Source organism: Balaenoptera borealis (assembly GCF_965194805.1).
Source record: "Balaenoptera borealis genome assembly, chromosome: 12".
NCBI classification, from domain to species: Eukaryota; Metazoa; Chordata; class Mammalia; order Artiodactyla; family Balaenopteridae; genus Balaenoptera; species Balaenoptera borealis.
Genome location: NC_138869.1, coordinates 93723230 through 93746745, shown reverse-complemented (window position 1 = coordinate 93746745; position 23516 = coordinate 93723230). Strand labels below are relative to the sequence as shown.

Genomic DNA, 23516 nt, shown 5'->3' with positions numbered 1-23516 from the left:
TGGAAATCTACCAGCTTAATAATTCACATTTTGGCTTAACTCGCGTTTAACCTCCACAATTCTGACTGGTACTCTACATAAGAGAAAAAATACTCGGAGTTGGCCCACTCTCTCCATGGTCACATTTCGGAGTTGGCCCACTCTCTCCATGGTCACATTTCGGAGTTGGCCCACTCTCTCCATGGTCACACAGCAAGTAAGAAGCAGAAACATGGCTTAAACAAAGCTATTTTGCCTCCAACATCTGTGCTGCTTTGAGTCCACACACCCTCCTGTTTTTGTTTGTTTTCAGATAAGGAGAGGACAGGGCAGTATTTGACCCTACCGGAACAGTCATTAAAATCTGACCTTTATGACTGTCATAAAGTCATAAATGACTGAAATTTACGGTTTAAAAGTAACACCAGAGGTTAAAGTGGCAATTGCTACATATTCAGAGAGTGAGTGAATGAATGAATGAAGGACTGAAGGAAGATCTGAAGAACAAATGAATGGACGCTTGGATTTGTAAAGCAATATGAGTTGCCGGCAATTACCATAAATGTCCACAAGATGGCACTACTTCACACCACTTCAGAAAGGCCATCCACATTCAAGTCAAGAATGTTTTTGATCTTTGGACACAGAGAGAGGTGATTTATCTCTTATAATTGAAAGCAGCTCTGTCATTTCTAAAGTCTTTTGACTGCTTCCTTGTTTTCTCTTACATCTACCTCGAGAGAGACTGCAAAAATGTAGACTTTAACTAAGGCCTGAGACTTACCCTGCTTATGCTGGGAAACAGTAACTAAGAAGTCACCCACACAAGGGGTTCCCAGGTTGCTCCAGGGCCAGAGACCTTGCACGAAGCACACTCATAATTCAGGTCCGGGATGTCTTGTGCTCATTGGAGTTTTTTCCCAAGTATAATTAGAATCCAGTTTGCAAATCATTGTTTCAAGTTTTTACAAGTTTTTAAAAAAGACCACAATTATGTTAACCACGCTCACAATTTCCACTTCAGCTATACTGAGCATTGACAAACCTGAAGTTTAATTTAAATACTTTATTCATATGAGATCTATTGATGCAAAAAGTGCTTGTGGATTTTTTTAAAGGTCCCAGCAACTTTTGAAGTTTATGTACTTTAATAGTGTTCTCTACTGAGATTCTTTCTCCTAATCTTTTTTTTCTTTGTTTTTTTCTTTTTGGCCACCCTGAGAAGGCAGTGAACTCATTCTGTTAGAACGCTTTCTGCTTGGTAGCTTTCGGAAGAGGGTTCCACGTTACAAACAAAAGCGCTGCTTTGCCTTAAAGGCTCATATTTCCTTCGCATACACATCCTACTTACTGAGAGACTCAGTGGAGTCACCTAGCAGGCAGCGGGTTGACAGGCTCGGAGACGCAGGCTTCAACCTCCACAGGTTGTGGGATAAGTCAAAGTAATTTCTTACTAATAATAATTTAAAGAGCTAAAGTTAGCAATTAATTTACCTTTTAAAAAATTAACTAAGTTATGAGCCCATGTTCAAGCCCACCCCCAGTATGGCCTCCCTGGGTTTTCATTCCTCGATGGGCCCACTGGAGCAGAAGAGGAAGGGATGAAGGATTTTATGACTCAAGGACGTGCTCACACTGTAAAGTTAAATAAAAAATAGAATTCCAAACGTCATAGGAAGTCTTAGGCTTTTGTACAAATAAGTACCTATAAGGAGAATATGAAAAACATTTCTAACTACAAAAAAACTAGAAATATAATAACATGTCAACAGGTACTGGGATTATAGATGCTTTATTCTTGAATTTTAAAATTTTCTGGAAGGAATAGTTTTAACAAAGTAACAAACCAGTGTCCAACCATTACGGGGGTGTTTTTCAAAACTATGACACATTCATCCACAGAATAGTACACAGCCATTAAAAACAACTTTTAGGAAGTTTCTGCAATAACATGGAGAAATGTTCATGATATTTCTGAAAAGCCGGATCTGGGGGACAGAATGTCTCTGAAAGGCTGTGCACAAAGAAGATACTAGTGGCTGCCTCTAGGGAAGAAACAGGAGCACTGAAGACAGACCTGGGAAGGAGAACTATTTTTCTCTGCATATTTTTTCACAATGATCAGATAGGCACAATACGACGGTCTGGTAATACCAAGTCTGACGTGACTGTGGACCAAGAACTGTTATACCCTGCACGGCTATGGGAAAATTCCTATAACTGGTTGGAGAAAAATAACACATAGACAGGCTGTAAGTCCATTTCCTAGGATTCCTGCATATTCCATTTCCCTGTATCTACCTTACTAGCCATGTGTGCACAGAGAAATACAAAAGGATGTTCACTCCAGCTTGGTTTACTACCACGGAAACACTGAGAACGGCCTGAAGGTCTGGACGAGCTGAACCGTATCCTCTCTAAATTCTTATATAAAGTTCTAACTCCAGTACCTCAGAATGTGACTTGACTGTATTTGGAAATAGGGACTTGAACGAGGTAATTAAGTTAAAATGTAGTTATTGTGGGTAGGCTCTAATCCAATATGATTGTCGTCCTTGTAAGAGGAGATTAGAACACAGATACGCACCAGAGAAGCCCATATGAAGATCGAGGGAGAAGACGACCATCTGCCGGGGAGGGAGAGAGGCTTCAGAAGACACCAACCCTGCCAACACCTTGATCTCGAACTTCTGGCCTCCAGACTGTGAGAAAATAACTTTCTGTTGTTTAAGCCACCTAGTCTGTGGGACATTGTGATGGCAGCCCAAGCAGCTGAAGACAAAGTCCATTAGCAAGGGATGGATAAATGAAGCCTTGGTTATGCAGAGAACAGAACCTTGCAATTACTCAAAGTTGTAAAAGATGAAGATCTCAGCAATACGGAGTCCAGTGAGTGGACACCCCCCAGGGACTTGGTTCCAGCAACACTGATCTTACCACACCTGAACCCCAGTGGCCGGAAGAGCTTGGTCCAGCACCCCACGCAAGGGGAAACCTGGATGTGCAAGGACAAGGGGCCGTGGAGCCTTTGGTCGTGATTAGGGCCGTTTATAGGGCTGGTCTCTAAACACAGGGGCCAGGGCTGCAAATCCAACCTGCCTCCCCAAGCTGCCCCCTCACCCCAGGGAAACAGTACTGCCAGAGAGAGCAGAATCTATTCCTTCCCTCATTTGTTCAACTAACAGTTGGCTCCAGTCCCCGTGTGAGTCAGTGCCTTGATAGGTATGAAGGTATAAAGATAAACACAACTCGTAGTTGTCAGGCAGCTGGCAGTCTGGTTGGGGAGAGACAAATGAAATCACATCACTTGGGACACAAGGTGACACATCTCTGAGCAGAATCCAGAGGCCAGTGGAGGAAGGTGGCAAGTGAAAGCAGCATCTTATATGCTCTTTTCTCTGCTAGAAAGGCGTGTCTCTCTTGCTTTGGGAAGTGCCCGCTCAGAAAAGGCAGGTCTTCAGGCAGTGACAGTAAAAGGTACAAAGGCACAAAGTCACCCATGCCCCAGGCTGTCAGGACGGGGCTCTAAGTGGGGCAGCTGCATCACGGGGCAGAAACTGGGCTGGTTCGGGTCAGAAGGGAAGGGGTGGGTTTTCTGCTGTTGACAGCAGGAGGCGACAGAAGTTTTATGAAGAGGACGGGCCTGATGGGCCATCCAGGAAGGTTCTCTGGCAGCAACTTGGAGAAGGATGGGAGGGAGAAAGGGGCTGGTGACCAGGCAGGAAACTTGTCCCAGCTTCTGAGGCTTTTCTGCACCAGTGAACACAGAGAGAGTTGCACCCCAGGACTGCAGCTGGAAATGCTGAAACGTCGTTTTGCCTGCGAAACACAAGACAATGGACAGAAAGAAGGTCCGGAATGAATGGACGATTGTTGCTGGCAACTGCTTAGACCGTGTATATTTGTATGTCAAAAGTGCTTATTCCGGATGAATTTGTTTTGAGAACAAAAGAGGCCATTTGGTCCTCAGGGCTATGTGGATTCAGAAAGGCAGAGAAAAAGGCTCTGTACAGTCCAGAAAAGTGCTCCCCACCTGCCTCCGCTGGCTGGACCACCCGTTCTGGAAAAACCATGAGGCGGCCTAGCAGCTGACATTATGCCACGACACGTGGGGGCCAGCTGGTACCCAGGGCATGCAGATGTCCAGGTCCGAGGGAGCACAGCCAGGGCTCACCTGTACTGCCTCAGGCCTTACAGGGGCGTGCTCGTCCGAAGGATCCTCGTAGAAAACTTTAGAGGGCTCCTCTTAGCCCCATTTCTCCCATGAAGTTCAGTCCGCTGGGTGTCTGCCAGAAGCATATGTACCTGTGGGACGTACAGACTCTGCTGGAACAAGAGAATTAGCTTCTACCCTCGACTCTGCTACAGAAGAGCGATGTGGTGCCTTGGCAAGTCATGAAACTCCCTGGGAGTTACCTCAGATGTAATAATCATAATACTAAGCCAGTAGCTCCCAACCCAGGAGTGAGATAAGAGTACTGCTTCCTGGGCATAGCTAACTAAACCAAAATATCTGGGGAGTGGGACCCTGGACTCTGTAACCAAGTATCTGTCTAGTCCCTGCATATCCCCCAAGCCTCTCGCTTTCTAAGACACTTGAGTGTCTAAGTACAGGGATGAGAGGAAACATAGCACCCTCCACCCTATGGCCAATATTTTGGTCAGTCATTTGGGGGATCCTCATAGGAGGCTTCGATCATTCCTGGGCTTATCTCGGTCCAATCTCTAGTGGCGATTGCATTTGCTCTCTTAGTCTGTCCTCTTCTCTCCCCCTAGTGCCAGCCCAAACTGGAGCCAAGGTCCGCCCCCACTTCTTTAAGATGGAAGGTATCCCTAGCTATGGCAGTAAGAGGAACCTTCCAGAACAGCCCAGCAATTCTACCCCTTCCTATTCTTAAAAGTCACCCTGACCTCTGGGAATTCCCCTTCTCAGGTACCGAAATTCTGCAGCCTCGTTCTTCTCCCAAGTAGGTACGGCGAATTCCCCCAAAGTTCTGTTCATTTTTCTAGCAAAGCAGTTTGCTCCCACAAAATACATCAGGTCCCAAAAGTCTAGGCCGACCTCTGCATATTTCAAATTGGGCTGAGCATCATGTTAAACAAAAGGTCTTGTAGCAGCACAAGCACTGACTGAAGCTTCAACATGCCTTCTCTTGACCAGAGTTGAATGATTTGGTGTGGTTACACCCCACCAGTTTGCTCTTTCCCTCCAACCCACAGAAGGTAAGAGCAGAGGAAGCTTTCCATTACCTTCCATGGATAGGATTTCTGCTCCTCCCCTTAGATGGCAGTCAGCGTTTTGTCCACAGCAAATCTATCCCTCCTGCCCCGACCCCCCGCCTATTTAACAAGCTCCCCAACGGACAGGGTCAGCCCACCTGCATTTGGAAACCACTGGACCAGGTGACTTATAGAGTTACTTTCAGCTTTAAAATGCTTTGTTAAAGGGCTTCTGCACCAAGAGGCAAGATGGACTTCAGAGTTAGCCGGACCAGGATCCAAGCCACAGCTCTAACAAGCTGGGTGACCTTGGGCAAGTTACTTAGTCTCTGAGCCCTGGCTTCCACATTTGCAGAAAGAGGATATTAATAGCAAGTTCCCAGACTGTATTAAGTAATGTATGTGAAAGGAATTGCCAGTAACTGCTAGTTTTCTTCCTCTCAGCATATGGGAGGTAGCCTTTCATAAATTTATCTATTTTTTTGCTCTTTTTAATTGAAGTATACTTGATTTATAATGTGTTCATTTCTGCTGTACAGCAAAGTGATTCATATATATATGTATATACACACATATACATTCTTTTTTAATATTCTTTTCCATTATGGTTTATCATGGGATACTGAATATAGTCCTCTGTGACATACAGTAGAACCTTGTTGTTTATCCATTCTACATATAAAAGCTTATATCTGCTCACCCCAACCTCCCACTCCATCCCTCCCCCAGCCCCCTCCACTTGGCAACCACAAGTCTGTTCTCTATGTCTGTGAGTCTGTTTCTGTTTCATAGATAGGTTCATTTTTGTCATATTTTAGATTCCACATATAAGTGATATCATATGGTATTTGTCTCTTTCTGACTTCACTTAGTATGATAATCTCTAGTTGCATCCATGTTACTGCAAATGGCATTATTTCATTCTTTTTTATGGCTGATTAGTATTCCACTGTATATATGTACTATATCTTCCTTATCCATTCATCTGTCAATGGACATTTAGGTTGTTTCCATGTCTTGGCTATTGTGCATAGTGCTGCTGTGAATATAGGATGCATGTATCTTTTTGAATTAGAGTTTTGTCTGGATATATGCCCATAAGTAGGATTGCTGGATCATATGGTAATTCTATTTTTAGTTTTCTGAGGAACCTCCATACTATTTTCCATAGTGACTCTACTAACTTACATTCCCACCAACAGTGTAGGAGAGTTCCCTTTTCTCCACATCCTCTCCAGCATTTGTTATTTGTAGAGTTCTTAATCATGGCCATTCTGACTGGTGTGAGGTGGTACCTCATTGTAGTTTTGATTTGCATTTCTCTAATGGTGATGTTGAGCATCTTTTCAGGTGCCTATTAGCCATTTGTATTTCTTCTTTGGAGAAATGTCTATTTAGGTCTTTTGCCCATTTTTTGATTGGGTCATTTGTTTTTTTGTTGTTGTTGAGTTGTATGAGCTGTTTGTGTATTTTGGAAATTAAGCCCTTGTTGGTTACATCATCTGCAAATATTTTCTCCCATTCCATAGGTTGTTTTTTCATTTTGTTTATGGTTTCCTTTGCTGTGCAAAAGCTTGTAAGCTTGATTAGGTCCCATTTGTTTATTTTTGTTTCTATTGCCTTTGGAGACTGACCTAAGAAAACATTGGTATGATTTATGTCAGATAATGTTTTGCCTATGATCTCGTCTAGGAGTTTTATGGTATCATGTCTTATGTTTAAGTCTTTAAGCCATTTTGAGTTTATTTTTGTGTCTGGTGAAAGCGTGTGTTCTAACTTCACTGATTTACACATGGCTGTCCAACTTTTCCAACACCGCTTGCTGAAGAGACTTTTTCCCATCGTATAGGATTGCCTCATTTGTCAAAGAGTAACTGACCGTAGGGGTATGGATTTATTTCCGGGCTCTCTATTCTGTTCCATTGATCCATATGTCTGTTTTTGTGCCAATACCATGCTGTTTTGATTACTGTAGCTTTGTAGTATTGTCTAAAGTCTGGGAGGGTTATGCCTCCTGCTTTATTCTTTCTCTTCAGGATTGCTTTGGTAATTCTGTGTCTTTTATGGTTCCACATAAATTTTAGGATTATTTGTTCTAGTTCTGTGAAAAATGTCATGGGTAATTTGATAGGGGTTGCATTAAATCTGTAGGTTGCTTTGGGTAGTATGGCCATTTTAACAATACTAATTCTTCCAGTCCAAGAGCATGGGATTTCTTTCCATTTCTTTGAATCATCTTCAGTTTCCTTTATTGTTTTACAGTTTTCAGCATATAAGTCTTTCGCCTCCTTTGTCAGGTTTATTTCTAAGTATTTTATTTTTTGGGGTGCGATTTTAAAAGATATTGGGTTTTTTTTTACATTTCCTTTCTGATATTTCATTGCTAGTGTAAAGAAATGCAACCGATTTCTGTATGTTAATCTTGTATCCTGCTTCCTTGCTGAATTTGTTTCAGTTCTAGTAGTTTTTGTGTGGAGTCTTTAGGGTTTTCTATATATAGTATCATGTCATCTGCATATAATGACAATTTTACCTCTTCCCTTCCAATTTGGATACCTTTTCTTTCTTTTTCTGATTGCTGTGGCTAGGACTTCCAATACTATGTTGAATAGAAGAGGTTAGAGTGGGCATCTTTGTCTTGTTCCAGATTTTAGCGGGAAGACTTTCAGCTTTTCACCATGAGTATTATATTGGCTGTGGATTTGTCATAAATAGCTCATGTTATGTTGAGATATGTTCCCTCTATACCCAGTTTGGTAAGAGTTTCTATCATGAGTGGATGTTGAATTTTGTCAAATGCTTTTTCTGCAACTATTGAGATGATCATGTGGATTTTGTCTTTTCTTTTGTCTATGTTGTATCACGTTGATTGATTTGCATATGTTGAACCATCCTTGTGAACATGGGATGAATTCCACTTGGTTGTGACATCTTTTTTATGTGTTATTGGATTCAGTTTGCTAATATTTTGTTGAGAATTTTTGCATCTATATTCATCAAAGATATTTTCGTTTTTGGTGGTGTCTTTGTCTGGTTGTGGTATTAGGTTGATGGTGGTTTCATAGAATGCCTTTGGGAGTGTTCCCTCCTCTTCAGTTTTTTGGAAGAGTTTGAGAAGGATCAGTATAAGTTCTTCTTTGTGTGTTTGGTATAATTCTTCTGTGAAGCCATCTGGTCCTGGACTTTGGTCTGTAGAGAGTTTTTAAATTACAGATTCTATCTCACTCCTAGTGATTGGTCTGTTCAAATTATCTATTTCTTCTTCATTCAATTTTGGTGGGCTCTATGTTTCTAGAAACTTGTCTATTTCTTCTAGGTTGTTGAATATGTTGGCATATAATTGTTCATAGTATTCCCTTATGATTTTTTGTATTTCTGCAGTATCAGTTGTTATGTCTCCTTTTTCATTTCTTATTTTATTTGGGTTCTCTCCATTTCTTGGTGAACCTGGCTAGAGGTTTGTCAATCTTGTTTACCCTTTCAAAGAACCAGCTCTTGGTTTTATTGATTTTTCTCTATTGCTTTTTCAATCTCTATTATTTACTTCCTCTCTAATCTTTATTATTTCCTTCCTTCTGCTGACTTTAGGTTTTGTTTGTTCTTCTTTTTCTAATTCTCTTAGGTGGTAAGTTAGGTTGTTTATTTGAGATTTTTGTTTTTTGAGGAAGGCCTGTATTGCTATGAACTTCCCTCTAAGAACTGCTTTTGCTGCATTCCATAGATTCTGTATGGTTGTGTTTTCATTGTCATTTGTCTCAAGGTATTTTTAAATTTCCTCTTTGATTTCATTGTTGGCCATTGGTTTTTAGTAGCATGTTGTTTAGTCTCCATGTAATCGTTTTTTTCTCATTTCATTTTCTGTGGTTGATTTCTAGTTTCATGCCGTTGTGGTCTGAAAAGATGCTTGAGATAATTTCTGTACTCTTAAATTTGTTGAGGCTTGTTTTGTGCCCTAGTATGTGCTCAATCCTAGAGAATGTTCCATGTGCATTTGAAAAGAATGTGTATTCTGGTTTGGGGTTTTTTTTTTTTTGGATGTAGTGTCCTGAAAATATCAAGTCTAACTGTTCTATTGTATCATTTAGCATATCTGTTGCTTTATTGAATTTCTCTCTAGAAGATCTGTCCATTGATGTGAGTGGGGTGCTAAAGTCTCCTACTATTATGGTATTGCTATCAATTTCTCCCTTTATGTCTGTTAGTATTTGTTTTATATATTTGGGTGCTTCTAAATTAGGTGTATATATATTGTATATATATGAGAGTAAAATCCTTGTATTGATCCTTTTATCATTATGTACAGTAAGTCCCCTACATACAAATGAGTTCCATTCCAACAGCATGTTCATAAGTCCAATTTCTTCATAAGTCCAACACAGTTAGCCTAGGTAACCAACTAACACAGTTGGCTATATAGTACTGTACTGTAATAGGTGTATAATACTTTTCACACAAATAATACATAAAAAACAAACAAAAAATAAAGAGAACATTTTTAGTATTACAGTACAGTACCTTGAAAAGTACAGTAGTACCAGCTACATCACCACTGCTTTTACACTTGCTTCTGGACATCCTGGGCTTGAAATAAAGATACTGTACTACTGTACTCTATACAGTACTGTACAATAAAGTACACAAAGGCACAACCACTTGTAGAGGATGCACACATGTGACAGTGTACACCAGACACGTGAACTAACTTATGTGATTGAACATGTGAACGCATGTTTGCATCTTTGAAATTTCATAACTTGGAGGTTTGTATGTAGGGGACTTACTATAGTGTCCTTCTTTATCTTTCTTTATAACCTTTGTTTTAAAGTCTATTTTGTCTGATATGAGTGGCCCCTGCTTTCTTGTCATTTCTGTTTGCATGAAATGTGTTTTTCCATCCCCTCACTTTCAATCTACGTGTGTCCTTTACCCTAAAGTGAGACTCGTATAGGCAGCATATTGTAGGCTCTTTTTTTTTTTTTTAATCCGGTCTGCCACCCTGTGTCTTTTGATTGGAATATTTAGTCCATTGACATTTAAGGTAATTATTGATAGATATGTATTTATTGCCATTTTAAACCTTATTTTCCCATTGATGTTATATTTCTTCTGTGACCCTTTCTGTTCTTCCTTTTGTGCTTTGATGATTTCCTTTTGTATTATACTTATGTTCTCTTTGTTTTTCTGTGAATCTATTGTATGTTTTTGACTTGTGTTTACCCTGTTTTTCAAGTATTGTTAACCACTTCCTATATCTAGTTGCCTTAGACTGGTAGTCATATAGGCTCAAACACCTTCTAGGAAATGAAAAAACCCTACGTTTTCTCATTTTCTTACTCTCCTCCCCCACATTTTATGATTCCGATGTCCTCTTTCACATCTTCACCTTCATCCTTTTGCTGTTCACTGTGGTTATCTTCACTTTCACAGAAATTTTTTGATTTTTTTTTTTTTGATTTGTGTACTGGCTTATTTAAGTGATTTGCTTCCCAATTGTGATTTTCTCTTTCCTATAGATTCTTACTACTTTTCTATTTAGAGAATAGAAATATTTCTTTTAGGATATGTTTAGTATTGCTGTATTCTTTTAGTTTTTGCTTGTCTGAGAAATTCTTTCTCTCCTTCTATTCTAAATGATAGTCTTGCTGGGTAGAGTATCCTAGGTTGCTGATTTTTCCCTTTCAGGACTTTGAATATATCTTGCCACTCCATTTCTGGCTTGCAACATTTCTGTAGAGAAATCAGCTGATAGCCTTATGGGGGTTCCCTTGTAATTAACCCTTTGTTTTTCTCTTGCTGCCTTTAGAATCCTCTCTTTATCTTTAACTTTTGTCCTTTTTATTATAATATGCCTTGGTGTAGGTCTGTTTTGGGTTTATCTTGTTTGGGACCCTCTGTGCTTCCTGTACCTGGATATGTTTCCTCGTCTAGGTTTGGGAAGTTTTCAGCCATAATTTCTTCAAATACATTTTCATTCCCCTTTCCTCCTCTTTCCCCTTCTGGAATCCCTATTATGCATAGATTGGCACATTCTATACTATCCCATAGGTCTCATATTGCTTTCATTTAAAAAAAAATTTTATTTTATATTGGAGTATCATTGATTAACAATGGTGTGTTAGTTTCAGGTGTACAGCAAAGTGATTCAGATATACATATACAAGTATCTATTCTTTTTCAAATTCTTTTCTCATATAGGTTATTACAGAATATTGAATAGAGTTCCCTGTGCTATATGGTAGGTCCTTGTTGGTTATCTATTTTAAATATAACAGTGTGTCTGTGTCAATCCCGAACTCCCAATCTATCCCTCCACTTCCCCTCCCCCTCCCCCCAGTAATAATAAGTTTGTTCTCTAAATCTGTGAGTCTGTTTCTATCTTGTAAATAAGTTCATTTGTATCATTTTCTTTCATTTTTTTTCATTTGGCTTTCTGTCTACTGTCCTGATTGGGTACTTTCCATCATTCTATCTTCCAGGTCACTTATTCATTCTGCTGCATTATTCATTCAGCTATTCATTGCCTTTAGCTCAGCTTTTGTCTCAGCAAATGAGTTTCCTAATTTTTCTTGGTTCTTCTTTATAGTCTCTAGTTCCTTTTTACAGTACTCTGCATTTCTGTCAATAGCCTTTCTTAATTGCTTCAGTATCTTCATTATCTCCTTTATAAAATTGGTGTCTATTAGACTGAAGAGGTCTGTTTCATTGTTTGTTCTTTCAAGGGAAGAACATTGTTTGTTCTTTCAAGGGAAGAAGTTCTTTCTTGGTCTTTTAACTGGAAGTGGTTCCTCTGCTTCTTCATTTATATTTCTCTTATTCTGGGGGTTTAGGAGAAACAGTTATCTACTGTGGTCTTAGAGGGTTATATATATGTGGGAGTGTCCCTGTGTAGCTTTAATATTTTTGGTGTGAGGGCTGTTTTTAGTGTGGATGTCTGTTGTCCCTTTCCTCGGTGTGTGCTGACCATTATGCGCTTGATAGGGACTGTGCAGACGAGGTGATTGGTGCTCTGTCCTGGGGTTTTTGGCGGCAGCAGCAGCTCACGTGTACCCCCAGAGCACACAGTGGAAATGGTGGCAGTTCAAGACCTCTCCTGGAGTCCAGGAGTCCAGCAGCAGCGGCTTGCAACCACTCCTGTAGCCCAGGGGTGGGGGTGGGACGGTGGCTTGCGATTGTTCCTGGAGCTTGTAGCCTTATGTAAGTTTAGGGAGTTAGACAAAGCTCAGGTGGGCTGGGCCTTCTCTCAGCAAATGCCCTTCCTCTTGGGCCTCATCACATCATTCACTGAGCCTGGAACCTTCACTAAAGATCCTTCCAGGAGGGGACTAGCCACCCCACTATCTCTATGGGCAACTGAAAGCACAGCCTGCTCCTTTGGGTGGCCACTGCATTAACTGGTACTGATTTGTTGCAAAGGCAGCGTCCAATTTCAGGATAAGGGCAGGCTTAACTTCACCCGGACAAGAGGCTGGTGAGTGATGATGTTGCTGTGCTGGGTAAACTTCAGGCACTGTGAGATGAGGTAGCTCCAAACTTACAGGAAAAACAAGGATACAGCGACCAATCACTCTGTCATTCTGCATGCTGGGATTCCCCCAGGTATTCCTGCAGCACATGCTCTGGATCTTGCCTTTCTGGTCACATTGTGAGCTCTTCCAGGGCAGAGAATGGGTCTTAAGCATCTTTACCTGCAGTGCCTAGCAGAATGCCAGACCCATTCCAGACCCAACAAAATTTGATAAATAAGAAAATGCATTAATTAATGGAGGGGCAGATCAGGGGGCTTTCAGACTATGTAAACTGCCTGCCTGAGTGGCTATTTCACATAATGTGCTTTCAGAATTCCCTGAAAACACATGCCTTTATTTCAAAAACTAATTCTGAAAAGCAGAAAAGATGTTTCCCAGCACAAAAACTGACTCCATCAAAACTGTCAAACCCAACAACGCATTAAACATGCTTTCAATTCCTCATTCATTCAATGAACACTTACTGAATCTTCATTACGTGCCAAGCACTATGACAAGTGCTGGAGACAAGAAGAGATAAGATGTGGTCTCTCGCGAGGCTGGGCATTGATCACTTTTTTTTTTTTTTTTTTTAAATTCTGGCATTTTCTCTCTCTTTTTTTTAAAAAAATTAATTAATTAATTAATTTATGGCTGTGTTGGGTCTTTGTTTCTGTGCGAGGGCCCTCTCCAGTTGTGGCAAGCGGGGGCCACTCTTCATCGCGGTGCGCGGGCCTCTCACTATCGCGGCCTCTCTTGTTGCGGAGCACAGGCTCCAGACGCACAGGCTCAGTAGTTGTGGCTCATGGGCCTAGTTGCTCCGCAGCATGTGGGATCTTCCCAGACCAGGGCTCGAACCGGTGTCCCCTGCATTGGCAGGCAGACTCTCAACCACTGCGCCACCAGGGAAGCCCGATCACTTCTTTTTAAACTTCCTGTTGTGGTTGTGATGTGCAGCCAGGGTGGAGAAGGGCTGTCCAGAAGGGCCCTCTGCTCACTGCCCTCAGCCTGCACAGTACAGAGGGCACACCCACCCCATTCTGGGACCACCCACCAACTCCTCTTTTGTCCTCCCGATTTCTGCCTTTTTCTCTCTTAGCCTGTCAAAATCTCAGACTGAAGCACTTACTGATTTTTTGCAGCTACTGAATAATGTTCCTCTTCTTTATGGTAACCTTAAAACTAAAATAGAAATGTTTGTAATTGAATGAAATATTCTTTAAAGTCTATAGTGCTTTACAATTTTCAAAAGTTTCATATACATGATTTCATATAATCCCATAATAACCCCTTTTTTCTCCTACCCCTGTGTTGCCCCTCCTTTCCCTCTCCCTACTGGTAACCACTAGTTTGTTCTCTATATCTGTGAGTTTACTTCTTTTCTTTTTTATTCACTAGTTTGTTGTATTTTTTAGGTTCCACATATAAATGATATCATACAGTATTTGTCTTTCTCTGTCTTATTTCACTGAGCATACATAATGCCCTCTAAGTCACTCCATGTTGCTGCAAATGGAAAAATTTCATTCTTTTTTATGGCTGAGTAGTATTCCAGTGTATGTGTGTGTGTGTGTACATACATATGTATATATGTATGTGTGTGTGTGTGTATCTTCTTTACCCATTCATCTGTTGATGGACATTTAGGTTGCTTCCATACATTGGCAATTGTAAATAATGCTGCTGTGAACACTGGGGTGCTTGTTTCTTTTTGAATTAGTGTTTTGGGGTTTTTTTGGATATATATCCAGGAGTGGAATTGTTGGGTCATAAGGTACTTCTACTTTTAGTTTTTTGAGAAACCTCCATACTGTTTTCCACAGTGACTGCACCAAATCTCACTCCTACCACCAGTGTACAAGGGCTCCCTTTTCTTCACCTTCTTGCCAACATTTGTTACTTGTGTTCTTTTTTTTTTTTCATTAATTTTTATTGGAGTATAGTCACTTTACAATGTTGTTAGTTTCTGCTGTGTAGCAAAGTGAATCAGTTATATGTATCCATACATTCACTCTTTTTTAGATTTCCTTCCCATTTAGGTCACCACAGAGCACTGAGTAGAGTTCCCTGTGCTACACAGTAGGTTCTCAGTAGTTATCTCTTTTATACATAGTAGTGTATATATGTCAATCCCAATCTCCTAACTCATCCAACCCTCTCCTTCCCCCCTTGATAACTGTAAATTTGTTCTCTCCATCTGTGACTCTATTTCTGCTTTACAAATAAGTTCATCTGTACCATTTTTCTAGATTCCACATATTTGTTTTTCTCTTTCTGACTTACTTCACTCTCTATGACAATCTCTAGGTCCATCCACGTCTCTGCAAATGGCACTATTTTGTTCCTTTTTATGGCTGAGTAATATTCCATTGTACATATGTACCACATCTTCTTTATCTATTCCTCTGTCAATGGACATTTAGGTTGCTTCCATGTCCTGACTATTGTAAATAGTGCTGCAGTGAACATCAGGGTGCATGCATCCTTTAGAATTCTGGTTTTCTCCAGATATACGCCTAGGAGTGGAATTGCTGGGTCATATGATAGCTCTAGTTTTAGTTTTTTAAGAACCTCCATACTGTTCTCCATAATAGCTGTACCAATTTACATTCCCACCAACAGTGTAGGAGGGTTCCCTTTTCTCCATACCCTCTCCAGCATTTACTGTTTGTAGAGTTTTTGATGATGGCCAATCTGACCAGTATGAGGCGATACCACATTGTAGTTTTAATTTGCATTTCTCTAATAATTACTGATGTTGAGGAGCTTTTCATGTGTTTGTTGGCCATCTGTATGTCTTCTTTGGAGAAATGTCTATTTAGGTCTTCTGCCCATTTTTTGATTGGGTTGTTTGTTTTTTTTGATATTGAGCTGCATGAGCTGTTTGTATATTTTGGAAATTATTCCCTTGTCAGTTGCTTCGTTTGCAAATATTTTCTCCCATTCTGAGGGTTGTCTTTTTGTTTTGTTTATGGTTTCCTTTGCTGTGCAAAAGCTTTTAATTAGGTCCCGTTTGTTTATTTTTGTTTTTATTTTCATTACTGTAGGTGGTGGATTGAAAAAGATCTTGCTGTGATTTATGTCAAAGAGTGTTCTTCCTATATTTTCCTCTAAGTGTTTTATAGTATCCAGCCTTACATTTAGGTCTTTAATCCATTTTGAGTTTATTTTTGTGTATGGTGGTAGGGAGTGTTCTAATTTCATTCTTTTACATGTAGCTGTCCAGTTTTCCCAGCACCACTTATTGAAGAGACGATCTTTTCTCCATTGTATATTCTCGCCGACTTTGTCATAGATTAGGTGACCATAGGTGCATGGGTTTATCTCTGGGTTTTCTATCCTTGTGTTCTTTTTGATGATAGCCATTCTGACTGGTGTGAGGTGAAATCTCATTGTGGTTTTGATTCACATTTCCATGATGATTAGCGATGTTGAGCTAAAATAGAATATTTTAAATCTGGCCTTTTCAAAAACAAACCCTAAAACGTATTTCTTTTAAACTGCAAGCTCATCAACCCAAAACATATTTATTAAATGCATATTATGTTTAGGACAACTAGGAACTCTAAGGCAATAGGAACAGTCCCAATCTTCTGTTTAAACTTTGGTCCTAAATTGAAATTTTTTCTATGGTTAAATGTTCTCAGGGGAAAAAAGGTACTAATTGCTCTTGGAGGTGTTGTCCTTTTAGTACTGAATAAGGCCTCATAATATGAAAAGGGTGTCCCAGGACCTAGCACTGTCTGAAATACAGAATCTATAAGCTCAGATTCCATAGGCTTTACTTCCATTCCATAATGAGTAATTGATTCTGAGTGGTCTCTTAAGGGACCAGTGGTCCTTGTTTGCCCAGGACTGAGAGGTTGGCAGAGTCTCTGCAAAGCAGGACTGCTGGTCTCCCTAATGATCACCTCTCCTCTCGCCACCAAAGTTCTTCTCTCAGAAATGAAGATATTAAATACAGAGAACCCCAGACGTAAATCATATTGCAAGTTCAAAGATTTCATTGTAAGATGGATTATTCCACACAGTCCATGCCAATGGTGATGTATACCATTTTTTGCTGGTGTGCAAGATGGGTATTTTTCTTGGTCTTGGACCTCAAAATATTCCTGTTGGAGACAAACCCTGACAGATTTGAGGCACCTACATTCTCTTCCCTCTATCCACTATCTAATATTCCTCCCGGGACAGCAAAGTAGGGTTGCCACAAGGTTCCCTGGTTAAACTGGGGTGAGCCTCCTACGCTGGCACAAAAGTGCTACTTCTTAACTTCCATCGTCTCACATAAGGACTAGAGCTCTGGTTCTGAGCAGCACCAGGACCACACAAACTCTTTAAGGGACAAGCACATCGTTTCACATTTCATTGTCCAAAGAGATGCACCAGCAGGACACCTCATAGAAAGATCCATGGCCAGTGGCTTTCTTGGGACCGTCTTGGATTCAAATCTCAGCTCAAGCACTAAGTCTGTGACTGTGGGGCGGTTAGCAGCCATCTTCCTGATTCTGTTTCCTCATCTGTAAAAGGAGGTTAATCCTACCTGCACTGTTAGGAACGAAGATCAGAAATCAAACCAAAAACATCCAAGCACCTGACATGTAGTACAAACTGAACGTGTGATGCTCAAATAATAAGTAAAACCTTGTACACATTTGTTAAAACACACACAAAATACACACACATGCTTCAGAACGGCAAGTCTGACACAAACAAAAAGCAATTCTTTTTAGAAATATTTCCTTTATGTAGAAATGCAGTATTGATTTAGTAAGAAACTCATTTTTCACCATCTGATTTGAACAGATTCTCTCCTCCCAAGGTATTTGATTGAGGGTACAACATTGTAGCATACATTTTATTATTATCATTATTATTTTCCACAACATTTAATGCCATGTTTCCTTCTCCCACATAGAATATCACCCAATAGAAGTTTCCCAAAGGAGCCACAGCACATTCATTACAAAGATAGAAAGGAAAACCGTTTTTCAATCTCTGCTTTCTAATAGGATGATTTAACTAAAACAATGTCAGATTTAATCAGCTATGAAACTGAAAAAAATGGAAACCAGCCCAAGTGAACATCATGGCTGTGATCATGAACACCTCTGAGAAGTGAGGGGAAAAAAGAGAAATATCTGCCTCTTCTTCCCAAACTTCAATATAACTTTAAATTACTTTTAAAAATATTTATAAAAAGACATCCCTCTCCCTTAATGATGTGAAATCTGGGTGTTTTCTCAGGGCCATGCCTGGGCAAGCAGAAGGCACATATGCAATGGAAAACATTTGGAAAACAGTAGCCCCTCTGAGACTTCTGGTATGTGGACAGGAGACTTTCTGATTTCCAATCTTGGCTCATTTCAGAAGAAAGAAGGGTTACATCCCTGGTGCGGGGAGGGTTGGGAGGAAACGCAGCCACCTTCAGGGCACGTGCCTGACTTCCAATCCATTCAAGTGTCCATTCACAGTTAGTCCTCCAGGCTCATTGAATTTTCAGTATTCTGCAAACCTCCCTCCACACGGTCCCTCCCCGGCAGTCTTCTGAGTGTAGTTAATGTGTTTGAGAACAGTAATGTCACAAGGCAAAGGATTGGGGGGCTTCCCAAGGAACAACCGTCTTGCATATGTTCTGGAAGACAAGTCATCTCAGCTTTACCTTCTAACTTCTGGAGCAGACGCCCGGGTTCCCAACGTCCAGATTTCAGTGGTTGGAGATCATGCCAGAAAAGTGAAGACCCAGCTAGCCCAGAATGGACTGTCTCTGCAGTTCTAGCACATTCTCCACACACCTCCATACGACTCAAATGTCCTAGAAAGTATTAAATCAACTGGACATGGCTGATTCAATGGTACAAAAAAAGCTTTATAAAAATACTCCCTGCACTTAAAAAATCAAAACAAAATAGATGCATGTAAACATCACCTCTAAGTCACTGGAGAACTCTGGAGTCTTTTTATCTCCTCTGTCCAGTGATTTGCAGTCTTACGTGTTCAGCTTTTGTTTGTTTCTTTTTTTTGGAGGTATCAATCTATTTTTTTCTTATTAACAGAGTTCAGAGTCTGAGGCCGCCTTTGATTATGAGCTTGTGGTTTGATTGGCAGGAATAGTATGATCAGGAGACTGATAATGTGTAAGTAAAAGTACATGGACCTAGGAATAAACACACAAATTATATTTCAAACAAGGGTGTATGTGGGAAATGTCACATGAAGCAATTACATCACCTTTTGGTACTGGCGGACCTGACTGCCCTCAGGCTTGCCTTGATCCACTCCACAGATAACTCCCTTTGGTGGGTAAGCGGGCCAGGGATGAACCAAAACCACGAAGCTGGGCAGAGCAAACCAACCAGCCCATCTGCAGACAGACGTATGGCGATGTCCCACTGATGTAATAAGCAGATCGAGAGAATCAAACCTGACAGCTAGAAACCCACCATATTAAAAGTCTAAGGATGCATGGAATGAAATTGAAGCCCTACCCCAAACACAAATGCAACTGACACTTTAGCCAATGTGCTCCACTAAGTGTCAGGGGTTCTTGTATATATTATGAGCCTGAAGAATCCAGATTTCAAAAGCCTACTCCATAACTCGATTTTCATCCAAACTAAAACAAGTTTTGCTTATGAGGTTTGTGGACTTATTGCATAAGTGTGGTACTGGACACAGTGTAGATGCTCAATAAATACTGTACACATCAATGAATGCAAGTAATTAGAAACAGCTTTTATAAAATTGTTCTATATCCATTTGGGAAAACTGAACTTACACTTTCTCCAATGCTTTTTGAAGAGCAAAGGAAAATAATGTTAAGGGGCAGGGGACCCACAGTTGATTTACATATCATTCCCCAGCTTCTGTGATCATAATGTCAGGTCTATAGAATAGTTAAAAGCTCCAGCAGAAGCAAACATATCTTCATTTCTTCTTTCAATAAGCATTTACTGCCTAGGATGTACGAAGCATTGAACTGGGATCTACAAAAGGCAAAGACCCCACCCCTTCTTTTGGGAATGGAAAAGAAGAGACGTATACACATAATGGTAGTAATTAGCAGAGGGGTGAATAGCCACAGGTAAGTGACCGTCTGATTTACTATTTAAACCAGGACATTAATGAGAGTGAATAACAGCTCTACAGATAAACACACTGGCTCAGCAAGCGTAAGCTGGGATTCTCACAGGCACACCCCAGGCAGAGGGAACTCCAGCTTTCAAAGTCTGCTCTCGTAAAATGTACTTTGTTCTTGCATTTTGCCTTAATCTTTTACATGTGGCCAAATCTACACTGGAGCAATTTTGTTAGATTAAAGCCAAATATTCTGGAAGTCAAGGGAAAAAAAACTTCAACTTCCCAGGGAGGTTTAGTAACCTATTCTGACATTCCATACTTCTCTCAAATTTTAAGCAATACTTCCATCTTTTTGTTATGGAAAAACTCAGCTAACATTTATAGAGCATGCTAGGACTAAACTAGGTATTCCAGATACACAGATGAATAAAGCATAGTTCTACTCTCAAGGAGTTTTCTATCTACAAAAATTCCTACACAAATTCTAACATTCTTATACATTGAATTTAATAAAGTGTTATCTAGTTAAAGACAACAACATGAGATTTTGCTTTTGAAAATGATTTCATAGAAAGGTTCTGCTCTGGCTAAATGTTTGTGTCCTCCCCCCAATTCATACGTCGAAGCCCTGACTTCCAATTTGATGGTATTTGGAGAAGTAGACTTTGGGTGGTAATTTGGTTTAGATGAGGAAATGACGGTGGGGCCCCCATGACAGCATTAGTACCCTTATTAGAAAATAAAGGGAAATCAGAGCGTGAGCCATCTTTCTCTGTGTCCCTCTCACTGTCCCTCACCCCATCTCTTTTGCTGTCCTTGTCTCCCTCGGTCTCTCTCTCTGCTACGTGAGGACACAGTGAGAAGGTAACCTTCTGCCAGCCACAAAGAGCTTTCATCGGAAACCAAATCTGCTGGCATCTTGATCTTGGACTTCCCAGCCTCCAAGATCGTCAGACACAATATCTGCTGTTTAAGTCACCCAGTCTATAGTATTTAGTCATAGCAGCCTGAGCTAAGACAACTTCGTTCTTTTTTAAAAAATTTTATTGGATTATAGTTGATTTACAATGTTGTGTTAGTTTCAGGTGTACAGCAAAGGGATTCAGTATATATATATATATATTCATTTGTATTCTTTTCTCATATAGGTTATCACAGAATATTGAGTAGAGTTCCCTGTGCTATACAGGAGGTCCTTGTTGGTTATCAATTGATATCTTATAATATAATAGTGTTTGTATGTTAACCCCAAGCTCCTGATTTATCCCCCCAATCTACATTTCCCCTTTGGTAAACATAAGTTTGTTTCTGATATCTGTAAGGCTTTCTGTTTTGTAAATAAGTTCATTTGTATCATTTTTAAAAATTAGATTCTAGATATGGGTGATACCATATGATATTTGTCTTTCTCTATCTGACTTACTTCACTTAGTATGACAATCTCTAGGTCCATCCATGTTGCTGCAAAAGGCATTATTTCATTCTTTTTTTTTTTCATTTACTTATTTATTTATTTATGGCTGTGTTGGGTCTTCATTTCTGTGCGAGGGCTTTCTCTAGTTGCGGCGAGCGGGGGCCACTCTTCATCGCGGTGCGCGGGCCTCTCACTATTGCGGCCTCTCTTGTTGCGCAGCACAGGCTCCAGACGCGCAGGCTCAGTAATTGTGGCTCACGGACCCAGTTGCTCCGTGGCATGTGGGATCTTCCCAGACCAGGGCTCGAACCCTTCTCCCCTGAATTGGCAGGCAGATTCTCAACCACTGTGCCACCAGGGAAGCCCTCATTCTTTTTTTATGGCTGAGTAGTATTCACTGTATATATGTACTACATCTTCAGTATCCATTCCTCTGTAAATGGACATTTTATGTTGCTTCCACGTCTTGGCTATTGTAAATAGTGCTGCAATGAACATTGGGGTGCATGTTCCTTTTCAAATTATGGTTTTCTCTGGATATATGCCCAGGAGTGGGATTGCTGGATCATATGGTAGTTCTATTTTTAGTTTTTTAAGGAACCTCCAGACTGTTCTCCATAGTGGTTGTACCAATTTACATTCCTACCAACAGTGTAGGAGGGTTCCTTTTTCTCCACACCCTCTCCAGCATTTACTGTTTATAGACTTTCTGATGATGGACATTCTGACTGGTGTGAGGTGATACCACGTTGTAGTTTTGATTTGCAGTTCTCTAATAATTAGTGATGTCGAGCATCTTTTCATATACTTTTTCGCCATCTGTATTGCTTCTTTGGAGAAATGTCTATTTAAGTCTTCTGCCCACTTTTTGATTGGGTTGTTCATTTTTTGTTTTGTTTTTTGACGTAGAGCTGCATGAGCTCTTTGCATATTCTGGAGATTAATCCCTTGTCACCTGCTTTGTTTGCAAATATTATCTTCCATTCTATGGGTTGTCTTTTTGTTTTATGGTTCCTTTTGCTGTTCAGAAGCTTTTAAATTTAATTAGGTCCCATTTGTTTATTTTTTTTTTTATTTTTATTAGGAGGTGGGTCCAAAAAGATATTGCTGCAATTTATGTCAGAGTGTTGTGCCTATGTTTTCTTCTAAGAGTTTTATAGGTCTTTGATGCATTTTGAGTTTCTCTTGCATATGGTGTTAGAGAATGTTCTGATTTCATTCTTTTACATGTAGCTGTCCCATTTTCCCAGCACCACTTACTGAAAAGACTGTCTTTTCTCCATTGTATATTCTTGCTTCCTTTGTCGTAGATTAATTGACCATAGGTCCGTGGGTTTATTTCTGGGATTCTATCCTGTTCCATTGATCTATATGTCTGTTTTTGTGCCAGTACCATACTGTTTTGATTACTGTAGCTTTGCAAGTATAGTCTGAAGTCAGGAAGTCTGATTCCTCCAGCTCCGTTTTTCTTTCTCAGGATTGCTTTGGCTATTTGGGGTCTTTTGTGTCTCCATATGAATTTTAAAGTTTTTTGTTCTAGTTCTGTGAAAAATGTCATTGGTAATTTGGTAGGGATTGCATCGAATCTGTAGATTGCCGTGGGTAGTATAGACATTTTGACAATATTGATTCTTCCAATTCCAAGAACATGGTATATATCTTTCCATCTGTTTGTGTCATATTTGATTTCTTTCATTAGTGTCTTATAGTTTTCTGAGTACAAGTCTTTTGTCTCCTTAGGTAGATTTATTCCTATGTATTTTGTTCTTTTTGATGTGATGATAAATGGGATTGTCTCAATTTCTTTATCTGATCTTTCGTTGTTAGTGTATAGGAATGCAAGAGATTTCTGTGTATTAATTTTGTATCCTGCAACTTTACTGTTCATTGATGAGCTCTAGTAGTTTTCTGGTAGCATCTTTATGACTTTCTACGTATAGTATCATGTCATCTGCAAACAGTGACAGTTTTACTTCTTTTCCAATTTGGGTTCCTTTTATTTCTTCTTTTCTCTGATTGACATGACTAGGACTTCCAAAACTATGTTGAATAAAGGTGGCAACAATGGACATCCTAGCCTTGTTCCTGATCTTAGTGGGAATGCTTTCAGCTTTTAACCATTGAGAATGATGATGGCTCTGGGTTTCTCATATATGGCCTTTATTATGTTGAGGTAAGTTCCCTCTATTCCCACCTTCTGGAGAGTTTATATCATAAATGGGTGTTGCATTTCGTCCAAAGCTTTTTCTGCATCTATTGAGATGATAATATGGTTTTTATTCTTCAGTTTGTTAATGTGGTGTATCACACTGATTGAT

General features: G+C 40.0%; 1 protein-coding gene across 4 annotated transcripts in view; it reads right to left on the bottom strand.

Moving 5' to 3' along the window:
• Positions 1-17427: 17427 nt before the first annotated feature.
• MBOAT1 (membrane bound glycerophospholipid O-acyltransferase 1) overlaps positions 17428-23516 on the bottom strand; it is a 108190-nt gene continuing 102101 nt past the window's right edge. For all 4 annotated transcript variants that reach the window (XM_082346369.1, XM_082346367.1, XM_082346368.1 and 1 more), the window contains one exon: positions 17428-18861. In XM_082346369.1, coding sequence (XP_082202495.1) covers positions 18787-18861 — 75 coding nt within the window. In that variant the 3' untranslated portion in view covers positions 17428-18786. The remainder of the gene's footprint in view (positions 18862-23516) is intronic.